This window comes from Maniola jurtina, chromosome 11 (assembly GCF_905333055.1).
Source record: "Maniola jurtina chromosome 11, ilManJurt1.1, whole genome shotgun sequence".
Classification (NCBI taxonomy): domain Eukaryota; kingdom Metazoa; phylum Arthropoda; class Insecta; order Lepidoptera; family Nymphalidae; genus Maniola; species Maniola jurtina.
In genome coordinates this window covers 14,649,783-14,672,383 of record NC_060039.1, presented here as the reverse complement: position 1 = coordinate 14,672,383, position 22,601 = coordinate 14,649,783, and the positions used below count along the sequence as shown (strand labels likewise).

General features: G+C 40.7%; 2 protein-coding genes across 4 annotated transcripts in view; one reads left to right on the top strand and one right to left on the bottom strand.

Moving 5' to 3' along the window:
- Positions 1-10,533, bottom strand: part of LOC123869856 (NF-kappa-B inhibitor cactus) — a 37,198-nt gene extending 26,665 nt beyond the window's left edge. For both annotated transcript variants that reach the window (XR_006796967.1, XM_045912930.1), the window contains exons 1-2: positions 9,904-10,533; positions 3,320-3,645 (exon numbers count right to left, since the gene is read on the bottom strand). Coding sequence is in view for 1 of the 2 variants with exons in the window: in XM_045912930.1 (XP_045768886.1) it covers positions 3,320-3,645; positions 9,904-10,250 (673 nt within the window). In the remaining variant the exon portion in view is untranslated. The remainder of the gene's footprint in view (positions 1-3,319; positions 3,646-9,903) is intronic.
- Positions 10,534-10,905: 372 nt separating this feature from the next.
- Positions 10,906-12,540, top strand: LOC123869866 (DNA replication complex GINS protein PSF1-like). 2 transcript variants are annotated; one of them, XM_045912946.1, is made up of 4 exons: positions 10,906-11,112; positions 11,195-11,259; positions 11,674-12,133; positions 12,465-12,540. In XM_045912946.1, exons 1-3 carry the CDS (start codon positions 11,041-11,043, stop codon positions 12,122-12,124), a joined length of 588 nt encoding a protein of 195 aa, XP_045768902.1. In that variant the 5' UTR covers positions 10,906-11,040; the 3' UTR covers positions 12,125-12,133; positions 12,465-12,540. The 2 variants fall into 2 exon arrangements, with proteins under 2 accessions (XP_045768902.1, XP_045768901.1); XM_045912945.1 differs by having other exon boundaries at positions 11,674-12,540.
- Positions 12,541-22,601: the final 10,061 nt, after the last annotated feature.

Genomic DNA, 22,601 nt, shown 5'->3' with positions numbered 1-22,601 from the left:
ATGGCATGGGGTGAAGGTAAACTGCATTTGTATCCGTAAACAACTTTTATGTCCGTTATTTTAATTTTCAATCATAAAAAACCCATTTTCCCATGGCGATACGGATGTTCGTTTTATAAATAATGCATCAATTATTTATTGTTTGTCCAGCATGTCTAACAATTTTAAATGTTACAACAATGCATTTTTTGCCTGTAACGCAAGATGTCTTTATTCATGTGTGATTCCAGATTTCTTATCATATGCAATGAAGTTATCAACTGCTCTTTTGTTTAAAATTAAAATATTTATAGTTATAAAGTAAGTATTAATTTTAGATTACTTAATGCCCTGTACTTTCTGCTTTTTGACCTCTTTGAGTTGAGATCTGCTAAAAATTTGTCTTCACTCCAATTTCTAGACAACCTTTATTTCTACAATTATTGTTTAGAGCTTTGATATTATATTTTGCAAATTACGTTGTTCTTTCGACCTGTCAATTTAATTTAGTTTAGAGATTGTGTTTTGTAATTTGTGATTTACTTTAGAGATTTATAATTAAGTAGCCACCTTTTGACTGACTATTTTATTGGATACTTATAGCATTACAAATGCTTAAGGATTCAATACAAATAATATTTTATTATAGACTAAGTTTTGCCCTTCGATAAAATGCACACTCATGAAGTTCAACATAATAAAATTACTAGATGGGTTTTTACATTTATGATTGGCAAGAATTAACCAAGATTCCGGTTAATTTAAATATAATTTGATTTCAAAATGAAGTAGGTAAACCAAACTCAATTATATTGTAAGGGGAGACCGAAGATTTTTTTTGCTTCTGACACGGATTGACCTAACTTTCTCGTAGGACGAAGATAGCAATTTGTGGTGATGCTATTGTTCCTTATCAAAACATGATAATATGAAAGCGGGTCTCCCTCTCAGAATGGAAAGTGATATTATTGATTATATTGAAATCATACGAAAGCTTGGGTATGAGTTGCCAATCAGCTTTGATAGTAGTTCTAATAAGTTTATGTGATTTTGTAAAGTGGCGATAGTAAAAAAAAGAATACCCGGCTGAGTTTGTTGTGGGCTCTTCTCAGACTTGGGCGCGTTTGGAATTCTCGTAGCTTTAGTTTTAAGTTACGTAATTAATTATCACCACTATATCGTAAAAATTAAACAATTTCGACCATCAAAAGAAGTACAATTGTACCTACTTTGAATAGATGATTTTGACTTTGATATTTAATTGCTTAAAACTCAGGAGGCACTATTAAGCTGTCACCGCTTCTAATGTAGAAACATTTAGTTCGTCAATTAGGTATTTCATTTATTAATACCTAAATTAAATCCCATTTAAGATCATTCAAGAAGATCATCATTAAAGACTAAGTCCAAAAAAAGTGCTAGGAGATCAGTAGTAGGGTGGTTAGTAAGTAAACGTAGTGGTAGATGCATTTGACGATTCAAAATTACCCGAGTTCGTCTTGTGAAAAAACCCCTGTCAAGTGCGAGTCGGAATCAGATACGATGGGTTCCGTACCGTCGTACAAAAATTAATAATACTTTTTTTGTTATATAACCACAAACGTTTCGGACTTTTGCTTTTACTTGTGCTATTTAAAGGACAATGCTACCTGCCAAACATGATTCTAGGTCAACGGGTAGTAGTTTTAATTCCTTTGACGAATCTTGACAGACAGACAACGAAGTGATGCTATAAGAGTTCCTTTTTTCCTGGAGATACGGAATCCTAAAAAAATAGTTATAGTTTGATGTAAAATGCGACGCAGTACATGTATTTAACTACGTAATTAACTATGGTGATGTTTTGATTTACATACGTTGAAATGGCGCCAGTTTATCAGAGTTTTTATAACCTGTGATAACCGATAACTGAGGTCAAGAAGTTATTTATAGTGGATAAAATTAACTGCCTCAGACATAATTGGTATAAAGTTAGCTCAACTCATTAATTTGTATTTTATCAGTGTAAATATTACTTCAACATTTAGGTACCTATTCTCAAATCAAATTGCCTGCATGGATTTTAAAAATTGCTTGAGAACTCTTTAATTTTGCGGGATATAAATTAGCCTATGTCACTCTCTAGGTCTTACTGTATCCATGCAACAAGTCTTATTACTCATAATTAAAAATACATTGAAAAATAAGGCTGCCCTACCATATATGAATTTTTCAAAAAATTATAACCAGTGGATTCTAATCATACTCAAACATCGTTTCAAACCTGTTCGGGTATTTAAAAAGTTATTGTGAAAAAAAGAAACTCACATGCATTAAAAACATTACACTCTTTTTTTGGGCAATCAAAAGTTACTGCGTAAAATAAATGGAATAAAAAAATATTCAGATAGCATTCGTAAGTAATCTTCTATTGCTCAATATAATTCTGCAAATTGATAAGTTGAAAAAACAAACCATTATGATTTCTCATTAAAACTATTAGATGGAAAACCCGATTGGGTATTTTACTACTGAATCAGATGTGTAAGGCACTGGCCAGTGCATTATTGGTGCACACAGAACAGCATCGGAATGGCATGGGATTTCCGGATTATTTAGTACGCAGTAGCAAACCTTGAATAGTAGCTTTCAACGCAAAAATCCACGTGTAAGTGCACCGAGAGGTAAACAACACATTACGTAAGCCTAGAGGACAATACCGAGTTAAATTATTCTACATGTAGTCAATAATGTGACCCTTTTTTATGGACTAGCGCTTGGCTGCAATCAGACCTGCTGGCAAGTGATAAGAGCGCTTTGCCTTGAACAACTTCACTCTTGATTTGAAGGTACCTATATTAAAAGTGGAGAGGAAAACTGATGCTGGAAGGGCATTCCATATTCTAGAAGTCCGAATTAGAAACGAGGAGGCAAATTATTTCGTAGCGTAGGTCGTAGAAAATAACGGTCTCCCTGGCGCAGTGGTAAGCGCTGTGGCCTTATTAGTGGCGATTCTCGGCAGGGGTTTGGAATTTTTAAATTTCTGGTCTGGTTTGGTGGGAAGCTTTGGCCGTGGCTAGTTACCACCCTACTGGCAAAGCCATGCCGCCAAGCGATTCAGCGTTCTGGTACGATGCTGTGTAGAAACCAAAGGAGTATGGGTTTAATGAAAACTACCATACCCCTTCCAGGGTAGCCCGCTTCCATCTTATACTGCATCATCATTTACCACCAGGTGAGATTTCAGTAAACTGCTTGTATCTAAATAAAAAAAATTGAGGTTATTCGATCTCAAGGGCTCTAAGGACATAATATTAACCATCCCTTTGTAAAAACAGGTCTTATAAGAAAATGAACTCACCTTTGTAATTCTTCTGGTTTATAACCGTCGACAGCTTCCTCATCGGCCGGTCTGTCACTGGCGTCAACAGGCCTCGGAGGCAGTCTGTGTGGTTTCCGGCGACCGCCTTGTGTAGTGGAGTTTCGCCCGCCAAGTCTCTGGACGCGACCGACGCCCCGGCGATGACCAGCATCCTCGTGACCGTCGCCTGGCCGCTCATGGCGGCCAAGTGTAGGGGCGTGTGGCCGTAGTCGTTGGGGACGTCTAACCACGCTTTGTCCGGACACACTTTTACGAGTGTGCCGACTGATTTCTCGCAACCGTGAACTGCTGCGATGTGTAGTTGTCTAGAAGAGAAAATGATAAATGTCATTTTGAAGTCATCATTATGATCAACCCATCGCCGGCTCACTACTGAGCACGGGTTTCCTCTCCAAATGAAAGGTTTGTTTTTTGCATAAAAACTTTTACCTATATGCAAAAAAGTTCTAGTTAATAATGTAGAACCCAGATAAAAGGAAAAAGATTACAAAAATTTTGCGCAAAGGACATGCGTGTTGGCAAGTTATAATACAAAATTGTTTGTTTGATTATAATAGAAACACTTGGACCAATCTAGAAAGTTTCCACTAATGAAAGACAGCAAACAAATTGATTGGGTCCATTAACTAAACTGAATCGTCATTTAGCTAATTAGTAAAGTACTTACTCCATAAAATAAATAGGTAACGAGGTGAAAAAACTAGTACATAACTGTTTGACTGTTATGTATATGGATTTGGATGAAGAAATCTTGGATAAGAAATGTAAATGACTCATTAACAGATTTTTTTGAAAGAATATTACCCATGTTAATCTTCACTAATATCCTTTTAGATTTTAGCCCGCTCTTCAGCTGTAGAGCAATGTCTCTCTTTAGTTAACTATGGATATTCATGGATGAGATCAGAGTCAATCAAAATAACTAGCTACTAAGGACTAGTCTAATAAAAAGTGGTAAAAGTTCATAACCAGTGTATGTGTGTGTATAGTGGTAAAAGACCATCAAAAGGAGTACAATTGTACCTACTTTGAATAAATGATTTTGACTTTGACTTTGACTTTAACAGTTGATGACTTCAGTCTCTTATTTGGACAATCCAGGGTTCCCACTCCGGGCAGATTAACTTTACAGACTAAAGTATGTTATGTTTGGGTTTGTAAAGTGTGTAATTAAGTAAAATATCACTTGCTTTAAAACATTGTGAGGAAACCTGCATGCCTGAGAGTTTTCCATAATGTTCTCAAATGTGTGTGAAGTGTGCCAATCCACACTTGGTCAGCGTAGTAGATTATAACTTCTCTGTCAATGATGGACTGTTTTGTAGATCACAATATTATGAATAGATAGACGACACACAAACACATTCAGACACCCACACACACTTTAAAAGTGTAATCATTCTGATAAGAGTGCTAGCAAAATTTCCATGGCAAGATCGAATGGGGATCGCAAAGCCAGATTTTTCCATTTGGTTGACCTTTGACCTTAAAATGGAGACAGGGAATGATTTGTGTAGGATCTTAAAACTGTATTGTATTTTGAACACTATCCCACTAAGGTTTAGGTTTAAAATCAAATGGCAACAAGAAACTACAGCATAAACACAGTCTAGTGACCGTACAGTTCTGAAATTAACATACATTGAATACCAACTGTTAGGTTATCATCTAAAATGTAATTTTGCATATCAAATGGCATATTTAACTGAACTAACTTCTCTTGATATCAAAAACTGCATTTAAGTTGATAGTTATATAAGTTTAGTCCAATAAGACAATGCTGTTGATCTCCACTTGGATTTTGTTCATTGTTCTGCCACATGTATGTAAATAACTACATTTGTTTCTGAACTGTACAGTGGCTAAGCAGTGATATTTGAACAGAAATGTGGGATGAGTTATGATTATGATTGATGTGCATACTCATGCTAAGTAAATGAATGTTAGTAACAACTGATAATGGATAATGGTCTAGATATTACTTAAACATAATTTATTATGATAAGGATTAGTTGCCACCAGCAATCTAACAAGTTTTATATATGTCAGTTGTGTGGCAGACAGTTAAAGTTACGTTATGACTTTAACCAGAGTGAATTAAGAGTGAGGGAACACTCGGTTTGATCGGAATCGACGATATGTCAAATATTAGGCTATGGTGACGTAAGGTAGGGCTACCTGTGTCAAATGTACTAACATTTGAGGCCTGGCAGTGACGTTGATGGCTCACTATTTTGTTGGAAGTTCCCTAACTGTTGTGAACTGTGCTTTAACTATAATAAAAGGGTTTTTTTAACTTACTCAAAACTTTATATTTTACCATTAACTTTTTTCATGGAACTATACTGACTAGTGCAACCCACTTTGCTATTTATTGACATTTTTTTTGGTTTTTTACCCGTATTTTTCTGTAATGCCTTTACTATTAGTTCTACTATTCCACTTAGTACTTAGTGTCTGTTTTTGGTTAATGCTAAGAGTAATTACTGGACCAATTGACATAAAACTTTAGCAGATCAGTTAATTATTACATATTTGTATTATTTAAGACTAATACTGCCCTCCTCAAGCTAAAACGTCGTTAACCAACATTTGGTCAAATTTGACTTTTTAACACTATCTTACTCAGAATTTTTTTTTCTATCGACCAATCTAACCGGTATTTTCCTAGCTGCTGTAGTTTTTGATATAGCAATATGAAGAACGTCGTTAAGTAACTACCTGTTTATATAATAACAATACTTAAACGTATTTAACTGACATTGCTAGTCTAAAATGTCTCTAAGCGGCGTTAATTTTTATTGCTACAAGGTTTTTTTCTTAAATTCCATAGCTTAAATGTCTTTAAACGAAAATGCTAGACTAAAATGTCTTTAATCACACATAAACGCGTTACAGTTTAGTTATATTTTGCAAAAAAATATTGTTTCCTAGACTGAAATGACTCTATCCCGCAATACATAACTTAAATGTCTCTAACTATTCCCGCATCTCGCCAGGTTGTAACTTTATTGTGAATTAATTTAGTCATTAGTGCGCCTGAGTGCGCCTGCGAGAGCTTTCTGGAGTAGATGTGGCACACGGGCTCAGTGTTTTCCCGCCAATTTTGTCACGATGGCGGACAAAATATCGAAGTAAATATTTGTTTTTATAAGAGCGCGAAACATGCATTTGAAATTATTTATAGTTGCAGCCATTTAGTGTCCCGTTTTGCTACAATCATTATTTATATTTATATTAATGGTTAATATTAAAATAAATCAATAATGAACTAGCTACTAGTGGCAGGAACAACAAAAAGACTCGCCGTAAGAGGCGTGTCTTTTTGTCGTTTCAAATATTTATTGTAATACTGCAAAAGCATTTCATGTTTTAAGAGGGCTCTCTCCGTCACTCGTTTCCACTCGTTTCATACAATCGTAGTTCCAATTTCATTTGAATATTAAGCAACCTAAGTCCATGAAATTTTGCAGACATATTCTAGAAACTAATATCTATGTCTGTGGTTTTCCAGATTTCTGTTAAAATATTCGGTTTCAAAGTTACACGGCCTTAAAATTTTCATACAAATCTTGGAGCCCCTGTAATTTTAAAACTACATATTTTTAGAAAAATCTAAAACACCACAGACACAGATATTAGTTTCTAGAATATGACTGCAAAATTTCATGGACTTTTCTTGCTTAATATTCAAATGAAATTGGAACTACGATTGTATGAAACGAGTGGAAACGAGTGACGGAGTGAGCCCTGTTAAAATTGTTTTTTCTATGTGTATAAAATGAAGTAGCTTTTCAGCAAGCAAACAAACTAAACTAACTAGCTAAACTACACTCGGCGTCACAAAAATCGCACCTATCTGAAAATGAGGCTTTAACCTGTCATATTACCAAGCCTGTACATCTAACCCAAACAGTATTGATATCAATACAAAGAACGTTTAAAGACCTTTTATCAAACAATAGTTACATTTCATAAACGATATAAACCTTCTGAATACGGTACGTCAAAGAAAATGTTGCAAAAATCCTCATTATAGGGACCACGACTTGTTTGAACTTCATGGGCTATAAAATGGCCAGTATAACTAAAAAATAAGGGCATTCACCATCCAAACGTTGAAGAGGACACACGTTAACTCTAACTGCAAGAAAACTAACCCTCAAGATGGACACTACTGCTGAAGAAGCTGCTCAAGTGGTTGCACTACTGCGATCAGGGGTGCGACAATGTGATGTGGCACGGCAACTTAATTTGAGTCGTTCTTCCGTGCAGCGGGTATTCCAACGGTTTCAAGAGACTGGGGGCTACATCCGGAGGCATGGATCAGGTCAACGATGCTGCACATCCGAAAGAGACGACCGCTTTATTGTGATATCTTCTTCGCGCAATCGACTCCTTAATGTCGTTGAGCTGCAACGGCAGTTCCGAGAAGTTAGCAGAGCTATAGTGAGCACGTCTACGATTAGAAGAAGGTTGCGAGAGAAGAAAATTGCGGTCCGCGTACCTGCTAGGGGTCGGAAATTAACTGCACAGCATCGCAGGGAAAGGTTGCAATTTGCCCGTGAGCATGTCAACTGAACCCTCGACCAATGGAGGGCTGGACTCTTCTCGGATGAAACAAGAGTATCTTTATTTTGTTATGACGGGCGAAAGAGAGTGTACAGAAGACAAGGCGAACGATTTGCTCAGGCTTGCATAGAAGAAAGAGTAGAATATGGCGGGGGATCGAGCATGTTCTGGAGTGGCATGTCAATCGACGGAAAAATCGAACTTGTGTGTGTTTCCCGGACTGGAGGAGCTCGTGAAAAGGGATCACTGACTACTCATCGGTACATAACGGAGATTCTAGAGGAGCATGGGCACTTTCGGACTGATGCTCTTTCAATTGTTGTAGTTACCGTTACTTTCATTGGAAAACCTCAAATATTTATAAGCAATGCTAACCTAAAACGTCGCTACGGTGCGATCTTTTGTAATAAGCCACATTTTAGTTTAGCAAGTCTCCCCAAAAAACGCTACTGTAAACAAATCATTTCTATTCTTCTAGACTAAAATGTGTTTAAATTACAAGAGCCGCATTTAAGTGTTTTGTTATTGATAGTTTTTAGGAACATAACCTAACATATAATGTCGTTAAAGTCTTTTAGAGTCATTTTACTTTAGAAATTATATAATTTTTTTAAGTTCCGTAAAAGGATAAAAAAAGTAAATGCAATCCAAGCCATAAACGTCTTAAAGGGTAATCTAACGACATTTTAGTTATGTAAATATAAGCCGTTGTTAGAAAAAATGCTAGACTAAAAAGCCAAAACTCTCCTGCTATAATTATTATTTATTCTAGAAACTTAAAAATACAGCTATTCGAAAGTGCTCTGTTTACTCTACATTTCTATAGTTTCAAGTTTTGTGTATGTTTATTAGTTATCATTTCTTTATAAATTCGCGCTTTTTTGATCATATCTCGAAACTTGGTTTTGGTAGTTAACGACACTTTAGCTTTAGGACGGCAGAATACTGAAACTTTACTGATCACCAAGAACATTATACAGTTTAGAATTATTCATAGTGTAGCCTATTTAGCTAATGTGTGAGATTTCAATGAAGTCATTTTAGTTAGCAATTTCTACAGTACTTTTTCTTCGATAAATAAAGTTCATGCTTAATTTTATTTTATACAAGTGCATAGGTATGAAATTCGGTAGTTATGAGCATATTGAGTGGGATTCAAAAGCACTTGTAAAAGTTTAATTGAATAAAAATAATTTGAATTTGAATTTGAAAATACATCCAGTGTAGACTGATAAATAATTAACTTAAAATAAAGATTTTTTGTTATTTGACATGTCAAAGGTTAAAAATTGATAACACACATAATCAACATAACACCAGACATTAATTTAATTTAAGTCACAGAAATTGTTATTATCTAAATAATATTTTATTTTTCTATGTGACATTGGCTAAAAGCCATTATACACAATAAGAAGACAATATTTTACTGTCAACTTATTTATGATATAACTATGCAGCTTTTTACTGCTATTGAATTAAGTTCTTCTGGTTGAAATTAGTTTCAAGTTTATTAAATAATTAATTTATCAATATCATCTACGATGAATGGCAACTAACTGAAGCCGGCAACTGCACTTTGAAGATTCTTGTTCACTATTCTTTTGAAGACTTACTGATATTGTATTACTGATAGTGGCAGGGAAGACAGAAACTATATTCTAGCAGTGTGTTTAAGAAATGAGGAAGCGTTAAGAGCTTTTAAAACCAAATTGAATAAAGCACTCTAGAACTCTGCAGGTTCTCGAGCCCCTGTATCACTTTGTACTAGTAGTACTTATTGAGATACCACAGGAGTATTCTGTTTCACGATTCTATGTACTTAATGAAATAGTACTGGCTGATATTATTATAGTATATATTATACCAAGGAACTGTCTATATTGTACGTGATTGACATGATACTACTTAAGTAGGTGCATAATAATTAAGTACAATTTACAACCAGTTTACACAACAGCTATGTAAGTAGTATGACCTACAACACTTACGTATCTCCGTCGTCATCTTGCTGGAACAATATCGCCAGTGGAAGATCATTCTGACTCCTTACATTATCCAATCGGATCAAAGGCACCGTCGTCTGCGCAGGCGAAGGATCACTTAATTTTATATTTACTAGACACTCAGAAAAGTCCTCAATTACACCACTGTCGGGTCCTAAACTTTCACTTATCACTTTTTTATCACTATCAGGCACTGGTGGGGCTTCTGCCTCTGTACTGAGGTCTTCCGAGGACAGCAGCTGTTCACTTAGCGGCCCAGACAGAAAACCAGAGTCTGTGTTCTCGTCCTCGAAGACTTTAGTGTTTGTTTCGTTAACCTTTTTGGCACTCATTTTTAATATATTACACTTCTATTTAACTTTAACAGTAAACGTAAATAACGATAAATTATTGAATTTATATTAAACGTTGAAATGGCACAAAGACATGTTTTATTAATGTTTATAATATACGAATAAACGAAGAAGCAACCGTATCGCTGCAAGTACGCGTGCGCAATGAAATGAACAGTGAACAGAAAATAAACATGCAAAATGGAAATTGGAATGGGTGGAAATTGGAATGAATGAGTGACGACGCCATAGCAACTTTGAACTCTATTGACATCACCACGCGTCTTATTTTTATATGTAACTGCGTAGAAGGGAATTTCCATTTGCCATAGACCGCAGACGGAATGATAGACGTCGATGAAAAACATTCCACGAAGTTATAGGTATAGTCGGATACTCTTACTATGATATTAAACAATATTATTAATTTGAGTATCTTTGTAAGATTTATAGGTATTTAATTATTATACTTAACAGGAAATAAAATCAAACTTTTAGATGACATTTTTGTAGATTTTTTACTTTAGAAATTGAAAAATATAATTTAATAATTCATATGATTGATGTTAAAGGTGAACTTATTCATACCGTCCGAGTATTCGCTTGTCTTACATATATTGACGTTGTCACTTGTCAATGTCAGTCGTCACTTGTCAGTTGTCATTACAAATATTTTTGGGGGCAAAACTAAAAATCTAAGTTAACTTTCTGCTACGAAGTACGAACTTAAAAAAAATTATTATATAACTAAAACTAAGCTAAAAGATATGCAGAACTTTTGTTTGCAAATATGTTTGGCGAAAAAGTGATAGAATTGTTGAAGGAAGCGGACAGAAACCGTGAAACTATCGACCAATTTAATGTAGGTCATTTTTATGATTCTTATATCACGAATTGTATTTTATTTAGTAAAGTTATTGAATCTTTACTATGCTAATTTTCAGGATGAAAAGATCCGACAAATTATAGAAGAAATGCACGTTTTATTTAACATGAATATGAACGATGCGTAAGTACCTACCTGCCTACCCTAATTTATTATGAAGTTTTGTTGCTATTTCCCAAAATAATTCTAAAGTACTTAGGTACCTACCTACTTTCTTGCTTTAATACTTTATGATTTATAAAAAACTATCTTAGCTTAATTAACTCAAAAAAATTTGAGTTATGGCTAAAAATGTGCAAATTTTCAAAAACTGATTTTTCTAAAAAAAAATTATGCGACATAGAGTCAAGGGTTTTCTGTTAGTTTTATTTAAGTTTAGTCCTTTATAACAAACTTAGTTTCTGGTAATTACTTACAAACTACTTTTTGGGGTCTAAGTCTAGCTTCCTAAGTTCATAATTCTACTTCTATTACTATTTATTGGCTTATAATATTTAGGTCAAAATTTGATTAAAACATGTAAATGAAAATTTTTAGGAATGCAGCAACAGAAAACAAGTCTCTGTGGCCAACAGTTCAAGTAAGACATGCTGCATTGGAGAGAAACAAGCGTTGCCTTCTCGCTTACTTATACAACAGAATGGACAAAATAAAAACTCTAAGATGGGAATTTGGGTCCGTGCTACCACCAGATGTCAGAGAGTTACTTGCGGATAGTGAATATGAGTGGTTTTCGAAATACTCTACAAATTTAGCCCAGTATATGAGGTCTTTAGGTGAAGATATTGGCTACAGTGGCATAGACCTGACAGAGAACTTGAGGCCTCCAAAATCGTTGTATATAGAAGTGCTATGCATCACAGATTATGGCAAATTGGAATTGGAAGATGGTGATGTAGTGATGCTCAAGAAAAATAGTAGACATTTCTTGCCAACTTCAGAATGTCAGACTTTAATAAGACAGGGTGTTTTGAAACAAATTGTTTAGTAGTTTTTAGGGTTCCATACCTAAAAAGGAACCCTTATGGGATCACTTTGTTGTCTGTGTCTATCTGTCTAAAAACCTACAGGTACTTCCCGTTGACCTAGAATCATGAAAAGCAGGTAAGGTAGGTCTTATAGCACAAATAAAGGAAAAATTCATAAACCGTGAATTTATGGTTACAGCACAAAAAGTTCATGTTAAAATGTGTTCATGAACATAATTAGTTTACTAAATCATATATAGATGGTGTTGTCATTAATTTGCAGTGTTGCACATAAAAGTGTTAAAATATCTTGTACGGAACCTTTCGTGTGCAAGACCGACTCGCACTTGGCCAGTTTGATCTTATTAACTAAGGCGAATTTTGCAAGTCTCTGTAAGTAGGTATGTAATAATAAATCTTAGTATTAATATTTTAACATTTTGGATTTTAATTTATATTCCACTACTTAAATCTATGCATTTTACCAGCATGTTTTATGGGCTTTTTCTTAAAAACTGTTATTTTGATTTAAAAAAACGATAAATATAAACTTGACTTTGTGTAAAATTATTCCTTGTTAATTTAAATTTGTTTAATGGATATTATTTGACATATAAGAATCTTATATTGAAGATATACTTACAGCTTTTGTCTGGACACCTAGTACAGTCAAAAGCCGTAAGTCGTTTAGCACCTTAATGATCATATTCGCTTGGCACGGTTATGTCATGCGTTAGATGGGACAGGTTTTTGATGCAATAGTTTCGTGGAATTGCTACTCGAATTCTGAGGCCTACCGTACAAGTAACTGCGAAAAGTTAGGGGTACATGCCCAAGATCGAACCCCCGACTGCCTGCAGCTATTTACCGACTTAAGTCAAAGTTGCTAATCCATGATATGGGCTGTCGAAACTGCCACTCATCCCTCAATCTCCATAGTCAAATATATCTTCGTTCGTACAGCCCGTTTACGAGCCACTTTAAAGTGAAGTTTAGCCTGAGCGAGCCCGGCCGGGGCCCGCAAGTTGAGCCATAATTTTGTTTTATGTGACGCTAACGTGTCCCGCTGATACATCGTGGAACGAGGTGTCGCAGTTTGCCAACAACCAAGATCGCACTCGCGTGTTTTAATAACCGAGTTATAACTCATAAAATATGAAATGGAAAGTAGGTTTTTATACGTATAGGAACAGCAGAGTTTCTACTGTTTCTTCTCGGTAGGAAGGGCATTCCTAACCAGCGCCAGAGTTGCTTGTAAGTTTATTTAAATAAAATCTTTCTATATCGACTACTATTAGAGTTTACTGGTCATATCTGAAAATCTCTCTACGTCCTATTATTCCTCAATAGCTTAATTACTGATATTTGGGATTTTTCTAGGAAATACTATAATGTGGTGGGCTCCCCAGAAGCTTACCGGCAAAGACAACCAATACCCCACACCGCCTGAAACCGGCAGCTCCCTGCGACTTGCTTGATGTCCCACCTAGTACCTAGGGGTCTTCCAATGCTGCGTTAGCCGGCGCGAGATAACCATTCTAGTACCTTGGGACCGCAATGTCTAACGTTTTTTCGAATTATGTGCCGTGCTCATAACGAAATAGGTGCATGCCATAAATTAAGTCTGTCTAAAATATAGGTATTCTCGTACTAAGAGGTGGTCAGAGGGTAGTGAGCAAAAGGCACTGAAGTAAAATTCTGAATATACTGGCATGAGGGCATCGTCTAGGCCCTCGTTCTCCAAAAAATCAATAGGAACCTAGGGACTGCATCTCGTCTCTCTCAAAGAAAAAAACTACCTACTTATCAGTGAGAAACCAATGCATGTATGCTTGAACGAAATAAATACCTAGTTTGACACGAATTTTCCTTTCCTCCTTTCCTAAAATACCTAGACACAAGCGAATGCAAATATAAATACCGTTACGTACCTACGCGATTGAATCGTAAAACAGTGCCAACATTGTTTTAGCCTGGGTTTTCCGGGCGTTGGGAAAACCTCGCGCAGTAATCAGTTGGTTGTGTTTATCATTACCCGTTACGACCGCCACTAACGCTGATTGTTTAGCCATTCCGAATTTTGTGCCATTTCCCCCAAGGATGAGCAAACGATTAGATACCTACGAGTACCTAATCTAAATAACTAACATGAAAAATCCTGAAGTCACCCACTGACTGATTTATCAACGCTCAGCTTAATTAAACCCTTGGATCTATTCGCCTTTTCTCAGTAGATCCTGCTTTTTAAACCGGTGGTAGAGTTGGCCGCAATTTATGAAATAAATAAAAGGTACATGAAATAAAGGTATTTGTATGGACTAGTTGAGACGCTGCAGCTTCGCACGGGTGGCTTTAAGTATCGTAGTAATCGCTGGGCCGAATCTCATTCTTTGCCGGTAAAGTGGTAAATGGCCACTGCCGAAGCCTTCCAGACTCATTAGTTCAGACCAAAGACAATTTAGAAATTATTTAGAAACTCCCAATTTTCCTCTCTTGGGAATAGAACCGAGAGGGTCCCCACTTACATATTATAAGAACGCAGCCGTCGTCACTGCGTTGTCGAAATTTCATATTGAAGAAGTATTATTTAGAACAGCTGCTCGATTGCGGTAGAATGACAGCTAGGTACAATGTCATACGCAATCACCACTGATTAGTTGATGCTCGTTTGCTATTGGCTACAAAATAATGTTGCAACAAGAATACGATAAATTCATCCAATCACAACGATTGCGATTGTAACAATGATTGATCCAGTTTTCCCACCGATGTAGGTTTATGAGTTTGACCGCAAATGACCTGCTGTTTCTTACAGCTGAAAGTGCACTAAGTAATAGCGCTCGTAGTTACGATCCACGTTTCTTTAGTTGGTATTCTACCTACTTCAACCCTACAATATATTGGACTACAGAGTGCCTACAGCGATCCAATATCTACAGTATCTGATAATATTGGACCGGCAGACAGGTACAAGGCAATATCCAGCGAGCAGGTGTGCATCAGACTGCACGAATTATACCTAGGTACTGGAGGTAGGGACTAATGCTTACGCTTATTCCGTCTACGCTTTTATTGTTCGGTGCAGGTGTACTTAAGTGCAATTTGATGTCTATATAAAACCGGCCAAGTGCGAGTCAGAATCGCGCACTGAGGGTTCCGTACTCGGGTATTTTTTCCAACATTTTGCAGGATAAATAAAAAACTATTATACATAAAAATAAATAAAAATCTGTTTTAGAATGTATAAGCCCTTTCATATGATAGGTACCCCACTTGGTACAGTTATCTTACTTTGAAAATTGAAACATTTTTTTTTTCTTAAATGATTTAACCACAAATTCGCGGTTTTCAGATTTATTCCTGTACTTGTGCTATAAGACCTACCTACCTGCCAAATTTCATGATTCTATGTCAACGGAAAGTACCCTATAGGTTTCTTGACAGACATGACGTACAGACAGACAGACAGCCAACAAAGTGATCCTATAAGGGTTCCATTTTTCCTTTTGAGGTACGTGTGCACGACGAACCGCGCTCCGATGCAAGACCGGTGAAATAGCTACAGGAGCGAGCAGAAAGGCGCTCTCGACCAATCAGGAGCGAGCATTCTAAGATTGAAAATTATGTGCACGACGGAGCCGCGTTCCGCTGCAAGACTGGCGAAGTAACTACATGAGCGAGCAGAAAAGCGCTCTCGACCAATCAGGAGCGAGCATTCTAGGGTGAAAATTAGTTTTAACTTATGTTTTTATCTTATAAGAATTTGGCAAATTAATAAAGAATACATTGATTTAAAGTATAAGTATAGGTAGATAACTAAGAAAACTATGTAAAACCAATAATAAATAGAATCTAGGTCTAGTATTTGCGGAAATATAACTCGATATAGTTATTAAAGAAAAATGTAAATAACTTAGAAAGTATTGAATAATTGTAAATGTTTTTTGTTTATACGAATAAAGATTAGCGCGATCCCTAATCTGGGAAAAAAACAGTACACCTAGGTTTTAGGCAAAAGGCTAAAACCTAGGACTTAAGGTTGTATAATTTCTTTAATCCATTACCCATAGATTAAATAGAAAACAGGAAAATAATATGTTGTAAACGATTCATTTGATCAAGATCTAGCCTTTTAAAACCAAAGACTGCAAATATAAGAAGTAAAAACCTAGGAAATCTAGATTCAGATACTAGAATTAATTTATGTAATTATTTAGTAAAGTAACATATGTAGAACATTTATTATAGGTAGTCTAGATAAATCTAGACGTCTAGCATACCAAATTGTACTTGTAACATGCATACTTTCGCTGCAACGGCATCTCGCGAAATGAATGCGGGGACCTGGCGCGGGTGATATTTATAGCCTCGGTGGTGCGGGGCAGGGTCATATAAATATGCAAAATCCGAAATTCCGCCGTTATTCGGAAAAAAGACGTCGCAGAGTAAGCATGCATGATTCTAGGTATTGTAAATAAACTAGACTAAGTATTAGTTAAGGAATCAACATAATATGTAAATAGAAAATGGGAAAAATAAAGGCTTAACCACAGAGGGGGTGAGGCAGCGAATATTCTAGATAATTGGGCAAAAATATATAAAAACGCGGGGGTGTCTCGACTGGACATTCCACTGATCACCGAACAAGAGTCAGCGACAAGAAAATCGGAAAACTGGGAAAATCGCTGCCTCACTACGCCTGGCTGGAGACTGCAGAACGACATAGCGCATTTTTATTGCACCTCGGGGTTGGGGGCGAGGTTCGATACCCGGGGAAAGCTATCCCCCACATTTTCTGGTCCTTCGAGCCGGATTAAGGAAAATTCTACAGAACCAAGTGCGGGTCATCGAAAATCAAGAAAATGCCTACAACGCGGTCTCAAGCCAACGCGTCGGAAAATATTGTTCCAGTCAGTGAGAATCATCCCGGCGGTGTGAGAAGTACCACTTCAAGACCTACTGCCACCAGCGGTGTGAGGGACTCCGTCTCAAGACCTACTGCTGCATCAAGCCGCGACACGTCAGCGGCCACATCGGAGAGTGCAGAACGCACCACAACCTCCGAGGGTACAGATCGTACCACCACAAGTGGATCAACCACGTCCACGGAAAATTCCACGGAAAACACGACATCTTCTAACGTCACGGCAAAACCAACAGGGGACTCCGGGCGCGCCATGCCGACGAAGTCACATCGCTCCGGGTCAAGAAAGCTGAAAGAAGCTGAATTGAAGGAAAAACTGGCCGCCCTGAAGTTAGAAGAGATCCGAGCAACTATCGCTCTCGCTCAAGCACAATTGGAAAAGCATCACGCTGCCGCTACGGACGAAGAGGACCTGGCGTCAGCATCGGAAAATGAAGATGAAGGAAAAGAGGAACGTTCTAGCCACGTTCAAGAATGGCTGGAGGGAAAATCAGAAAAGGTGAACAATGAAGGACGAGGACAGGGCGCTCGCAGTCGACACGACGACGGGAAATGCGAACACCGGGAAGAAGAAAACCGGCCTGCGCGTCAGCCACTCAACGTGGATGTTACCTCACTGGCAACAGCTCTCAGTCAAGCAGTACGGACGACGAGAGACGCACCGAAGTACCTCCAGGAGCTGCCGGTGTTCAATGGGCAATCCGGTAGTTGGCTAACGTTTCGCGCTGCTTATGAAGAAACCAAGGGGTTATTTTCAAAAACGGAAAATGTATCAAGACTGCGCCGCAGCGTCAAGGGGGCGGCGCATGAAGCTATCAGCAGTCTACTCATCAGCTCACCAGATCCCAAGAATATCATGGAAGCTCTGGAAAGAAGATTTGGGAGACCTGATGCATTGGCAATAAGCGAAATACAGAAAATAAAATCGCTTGGAAAATTAAGTGATAGCCCACGTGACCTATGTATATTTGCAAACAAAGTATCGAATATAATAGCTACATTGGAAGCCTTGAAGAAAATTCAATATATGTACAATCCAGAGTTGGTGAAGGCCACGATAGAAAAATTAACGCCGATTTTACGAAAAGCGTGGTATGACTATGCTGCGAAGGAAAAGGAGGACATTCCTGATTTGAAGAAACTCGCAACATTTTTAAATGAAGAGGCGGACAAGTGCGGAGCGTACGCGCAACCTGAAGACATCTCAGGGTATAATGAGAGGTATACGAAAAAGAGGATCGAGCACACCTACTCCACGAAAGAGCAGAATACCAAGAAGGAACAATGTCCTGTTTGCAAATTAGACCACCAGTTACCCGAGTGCAAACGCTTCCGTGACGTCAACACGAACGAACGCTGGGAAATTGTAAAGAAGCATCGTATATGTTTCCAGTGTTTAAGAAGCCCGCATCGTCGGTCTACGTGCAGGGCCAAGAAGTGTGGGCACGACGGCTGCAGTATGGCGCATCACCGGCTTCTCCATCACAAGAAAAGAGAGGCTTCACCGTCGCCGTCATCGCCGGTCGTCGCTGAAGTCACGTCTACGGTGGAAATCGTGGAAAACGCCAGCAATAGAAGCCGACAAGCATACTTGAAGATTGCACCGGTCACGCTGACGGGACCCACCGGTGCCCGCGTCGATACCTACGCCCTTATGGACGACGGCAGCACTATCACGTTGATCGACGAGAACCTGGCGGAAATATTGGAGCTCGACGGGCCGCGGGATCCTATGTGGGTGCAAGGCCTTAATGAAACAGTGAGGCACGAAAACAGCCGACGCGTCGACATCAAGATACGAGGACGGTTCAATGAAGAAGAGTTTACGTTACGAAACGCCCGCACAGTACAACGCCTTATGTTTACGAAACAGAATATCGAACAAAGAGAACTAAGGGACTGCGTCCACCTACAGAAAATTGAAGATAAATTGATATACAAGAACGCAAGCCCGAAGATACTTATCGGTCAAGATAACTGGGAGTTATTGTCGGCATTGGAGATCCGTACCGGTCGTCGAGATCAACCGGTAGCTTCAAATACACGACTAGGATGGGTTCTACACGGATGTCGCACGTCATATCACGAGGACGTTGCCTTCTGTGGTCACATTATACTCAAGGAACAAGATAACAAAATGGAAAATATGAGGAAGGAGTTCTTCGACATGGAAGCTCTCGGTATCAGTCCCAGAAGACAGAAGAGTGATCCAGAGGAACGCGCGATGAAAATTCAAAAGGAAAATAGTAGAAGATTGCCCGATGGCCGCTTCGAAACTTCGTTGCTATGGAAACAAGATGACTTCGTTGTACCTAACAACTACGATGACGCCTTCAAGCGATTGAAGACTTTAGAAAAAAAGTTAGACCGCGATCCGGTTCTCAAGGAAAAATACGACGCAACGAAAAGAAAACGTACGAAACCGAATCCCATAGAAGATCCTAGCTGGACAAGGGGCCGAAAAATCGTAAAGGACTCAAATACAAGTGTGAAAAGAAGAGAAAAAAGAAAATTCGTGCATTTGGAATCAGATTACGTTCTAAAAGCGGAAAAACTATGGGTGCGAGAAGTGCAAGCACAATCATACGCGAGTGAAAGAGAACGCATCATACGGGGAAACGCCCCCGGCCCACGTGACAAGCTCGCAAGTCTGAGTGTTTACCTGGAAAATGATGGGCTAATTCGTCTACGGGGAAGAATCAAAGCGACTACGGAAATCACCATGGAAACGGTCAACCCTGCTCTGCTAGATGGGAAACATAAATATACAAAAATGTATATTCAATATGTACACGAAAAAATGCATCACGGCGGCGTCGAGTTGACTGTGAACGAGTTACGACAACGATACTGGATCACGCGAATACGACCTACGGTGAAAAGTGTTTTAAGGAGCTGTCCGATATGCAAATTAAGAAAAGCGAAGCCGATGACACCATCGACGGGGGACCTACCACCGGCGCGACTCACAGCATCTGGCGGACGAGTTTTGGAGACGTTGGGTGAAGGAGTACCTTCCCCAGCTACAACAGCGGCGGGAGCCCTACCATACCGGCTCTCACCCCAAAGTCGGCGATCTAGTCATCATCTGCGATCCAAACCTACCCAGGAACGTATGGCCACGAGGACGAGTATCTCGAGTATATCCAGGGCCGGACAACGAAGTACGCGTCGTGGACGTGACAACGAGCAACGGGCACGTGCTGAAAAGACCAAGCAAGAGGATCGTCGTGCTACCAGTATTAGAGCCGCATGCTGCGACCGGCGGGATCATCTCGAGGTCGTCCACGCGGACCCTTTCGGGTCCCGGGGTGACTGGTCAGGGCGATGGCCCTCTTCAGTGGTGGCTACGCCGCCTGCGACTGCGGGCGGGGCACGGGGTTGGACCACTGGTCTGGGTGTCAATTCCGGATTGTCATGTCCGGTAGTGGCCGCACGGCAGTGCGATCGAGCCCGCGGATGTTCGCGAGCGATCGGCTACTGCGGCGGCGTGGGATGTCCGTGTGGCTAACGCCCGCGGCTCGGCGAGGTCGAGCCCGCCGGCGATGTTCCGGCGAGCGCCCGTCAGCCAGCGGCGGGGAAGCAGTGGTGTCTTTTCAGGTAGTCAGGTCACGTGGCAGACCTAACTTGTCCGGCGGACGCCGATGGTATGGCGCGATGCCCCGCAGGTGCTGGGCTTGCGCTCCATCGGCGCGCGCGAACATCGAGGTGCTCAGGCGGCGAACGTGGTCGTCGAGGCTCTCCATGCGCAGGTCCCTGGAGATGACCGCGTTCCGTACGAAGCGTGGAGCTCCGGCGATGGTGCGGAGCGCTAGCGACTGCTGCGCCCGCAGCGACTTGCGGTCCGTTTCGCTTAGTAACGCGTACCAAGCTGGGGCCGCGTAAGTGAGTCGCGTGCGGACGTACGTCTTGTAGACGCACAGCCTCGTACGGAGATGCAGGTGGGACGCCAGCACTGGGCGCAAGAGAGCCCGTGCGGCGCGCGTCTGCGCGACCACGTTCTTCACGTGGGATCGCATCTTGAGTCCCCTATCGATGGTCACCCCCAGGTATTTAGCCGAGGGCGTCCACTCGATGGTCTCTCCTAAGAGCGATACCCGTGGCGGCGGGGCAGTCCGCCCGAAGGATACCGCCTGAGTCTTCGCCACGTTGACCTTCAGCCTCCAGTCATTCAGCCAAGCGGGAAGTGCATCCAGTGCACGCTGCATTTTGATCGCCGCGTGCGGTCCTTTGATCGACTTTGTTATGAATGCAGCGTCGTCGGCGTACAACGCCAGCATGGCGTCGCCGACCACTGGGATGTCGTCCGTGTATCTGCCATAGCAGACGGGCGACAGGCAGCTTCCCTGAGGCACACCGGCTCGGATGGGGCGCTCCGTGGACAGGGCGTCTTCAACCGCCACTTGAAAACGTCTGTCTCGCAAAAAGGTGGCCACAGTCTTAACTACTCGACGGGGAATAGTAGACGTGGACAGCTTGTAGATGAGCCCGGTGTGCCAGACGCGATCGAACGCCTTCTCCATGTCGAGGAATACTGCAATGCACCGCTCTCGCTTGTTCATGGCGGCAGCGAGATGGTGCAGTACCCTCGAGACTTGGAGCGTGGTGGAGTGTTCGGCACGGAAACCGAACTGTTCGTCGCGTGGCTGAATGTGAGGCGTGATGTGCAGCAACAGCAACTTCTCGAAGACTTTCGAGATCGTCGACAGCAGCGTGATGGGACGGTAGCTCCCAGGCTGCATGATGTTTTTCCCCTGCTTCGGAATCATGATGACTCGGCCGAGCTTCCACGACGATGGGAAGTGCCCGGTGCGGAGTATCCCGTTGAATAGCCGCGTCAACGTCGCGATTGCTCGCGGGGGTAGGTGACGCAGGGCTTCGTTGGTGACTCGATCGGGGCCGGGCGCTTTGCGCAGTTTAGTTCGTCGAATCATCCGAAGGACTTGTCCAGGGGAAAATACGACGGGGTCTTCCGTCGGCGCTATCGGCGACTCGAAGTATGCCTCCAAGTGTCGCTCGATGGCTTCTTCGTGCTGCACATCTGTGGTCGGGTTCGGTGTGAACTGCGTCTCCAGGTGGTCCGCAAAGATCTCCGCTCGGTCCTCGGCACGGTAACGTGGGGTTCCGTCACCGGCCAGGAGGGGCCTAATCGGAGGCGGTTTCCCGGAGAGTCGGCGGCAAAGGCGGTGGATGCCGGACCAGTCATCGCCGGCTCGCTCGATGGTCATATGCCAAGACTCGTCAGCGATAGTTTGTAACGCTTCCGAGATCTTGGCGGCCAGAGCGTTGAGCCGCGTCTTCATGGTCGGGCACCGCTGGTTTTGCCATGTCCGGCGCAGTTTCCTCTTCTCCTCCAGCATCGCTTGGATGTAGGATGGGAGCTGGCGTGGTTTTCGCATGGCTGCAGCGTCGAGTCTGGACTCTCGAAGCGCGGTGGACATAGTCGCGCTGAGGTCCTCGGCGAGTCGGTCGACGTCTGCAGGGCTCTCCACTCTAAAGGACGGCGAATGCTTGGCCATGTGTTCGGCGAAGATTCGCCAGTCCTGGCGATGCTTTGGCGGAGGGAGAAGAGA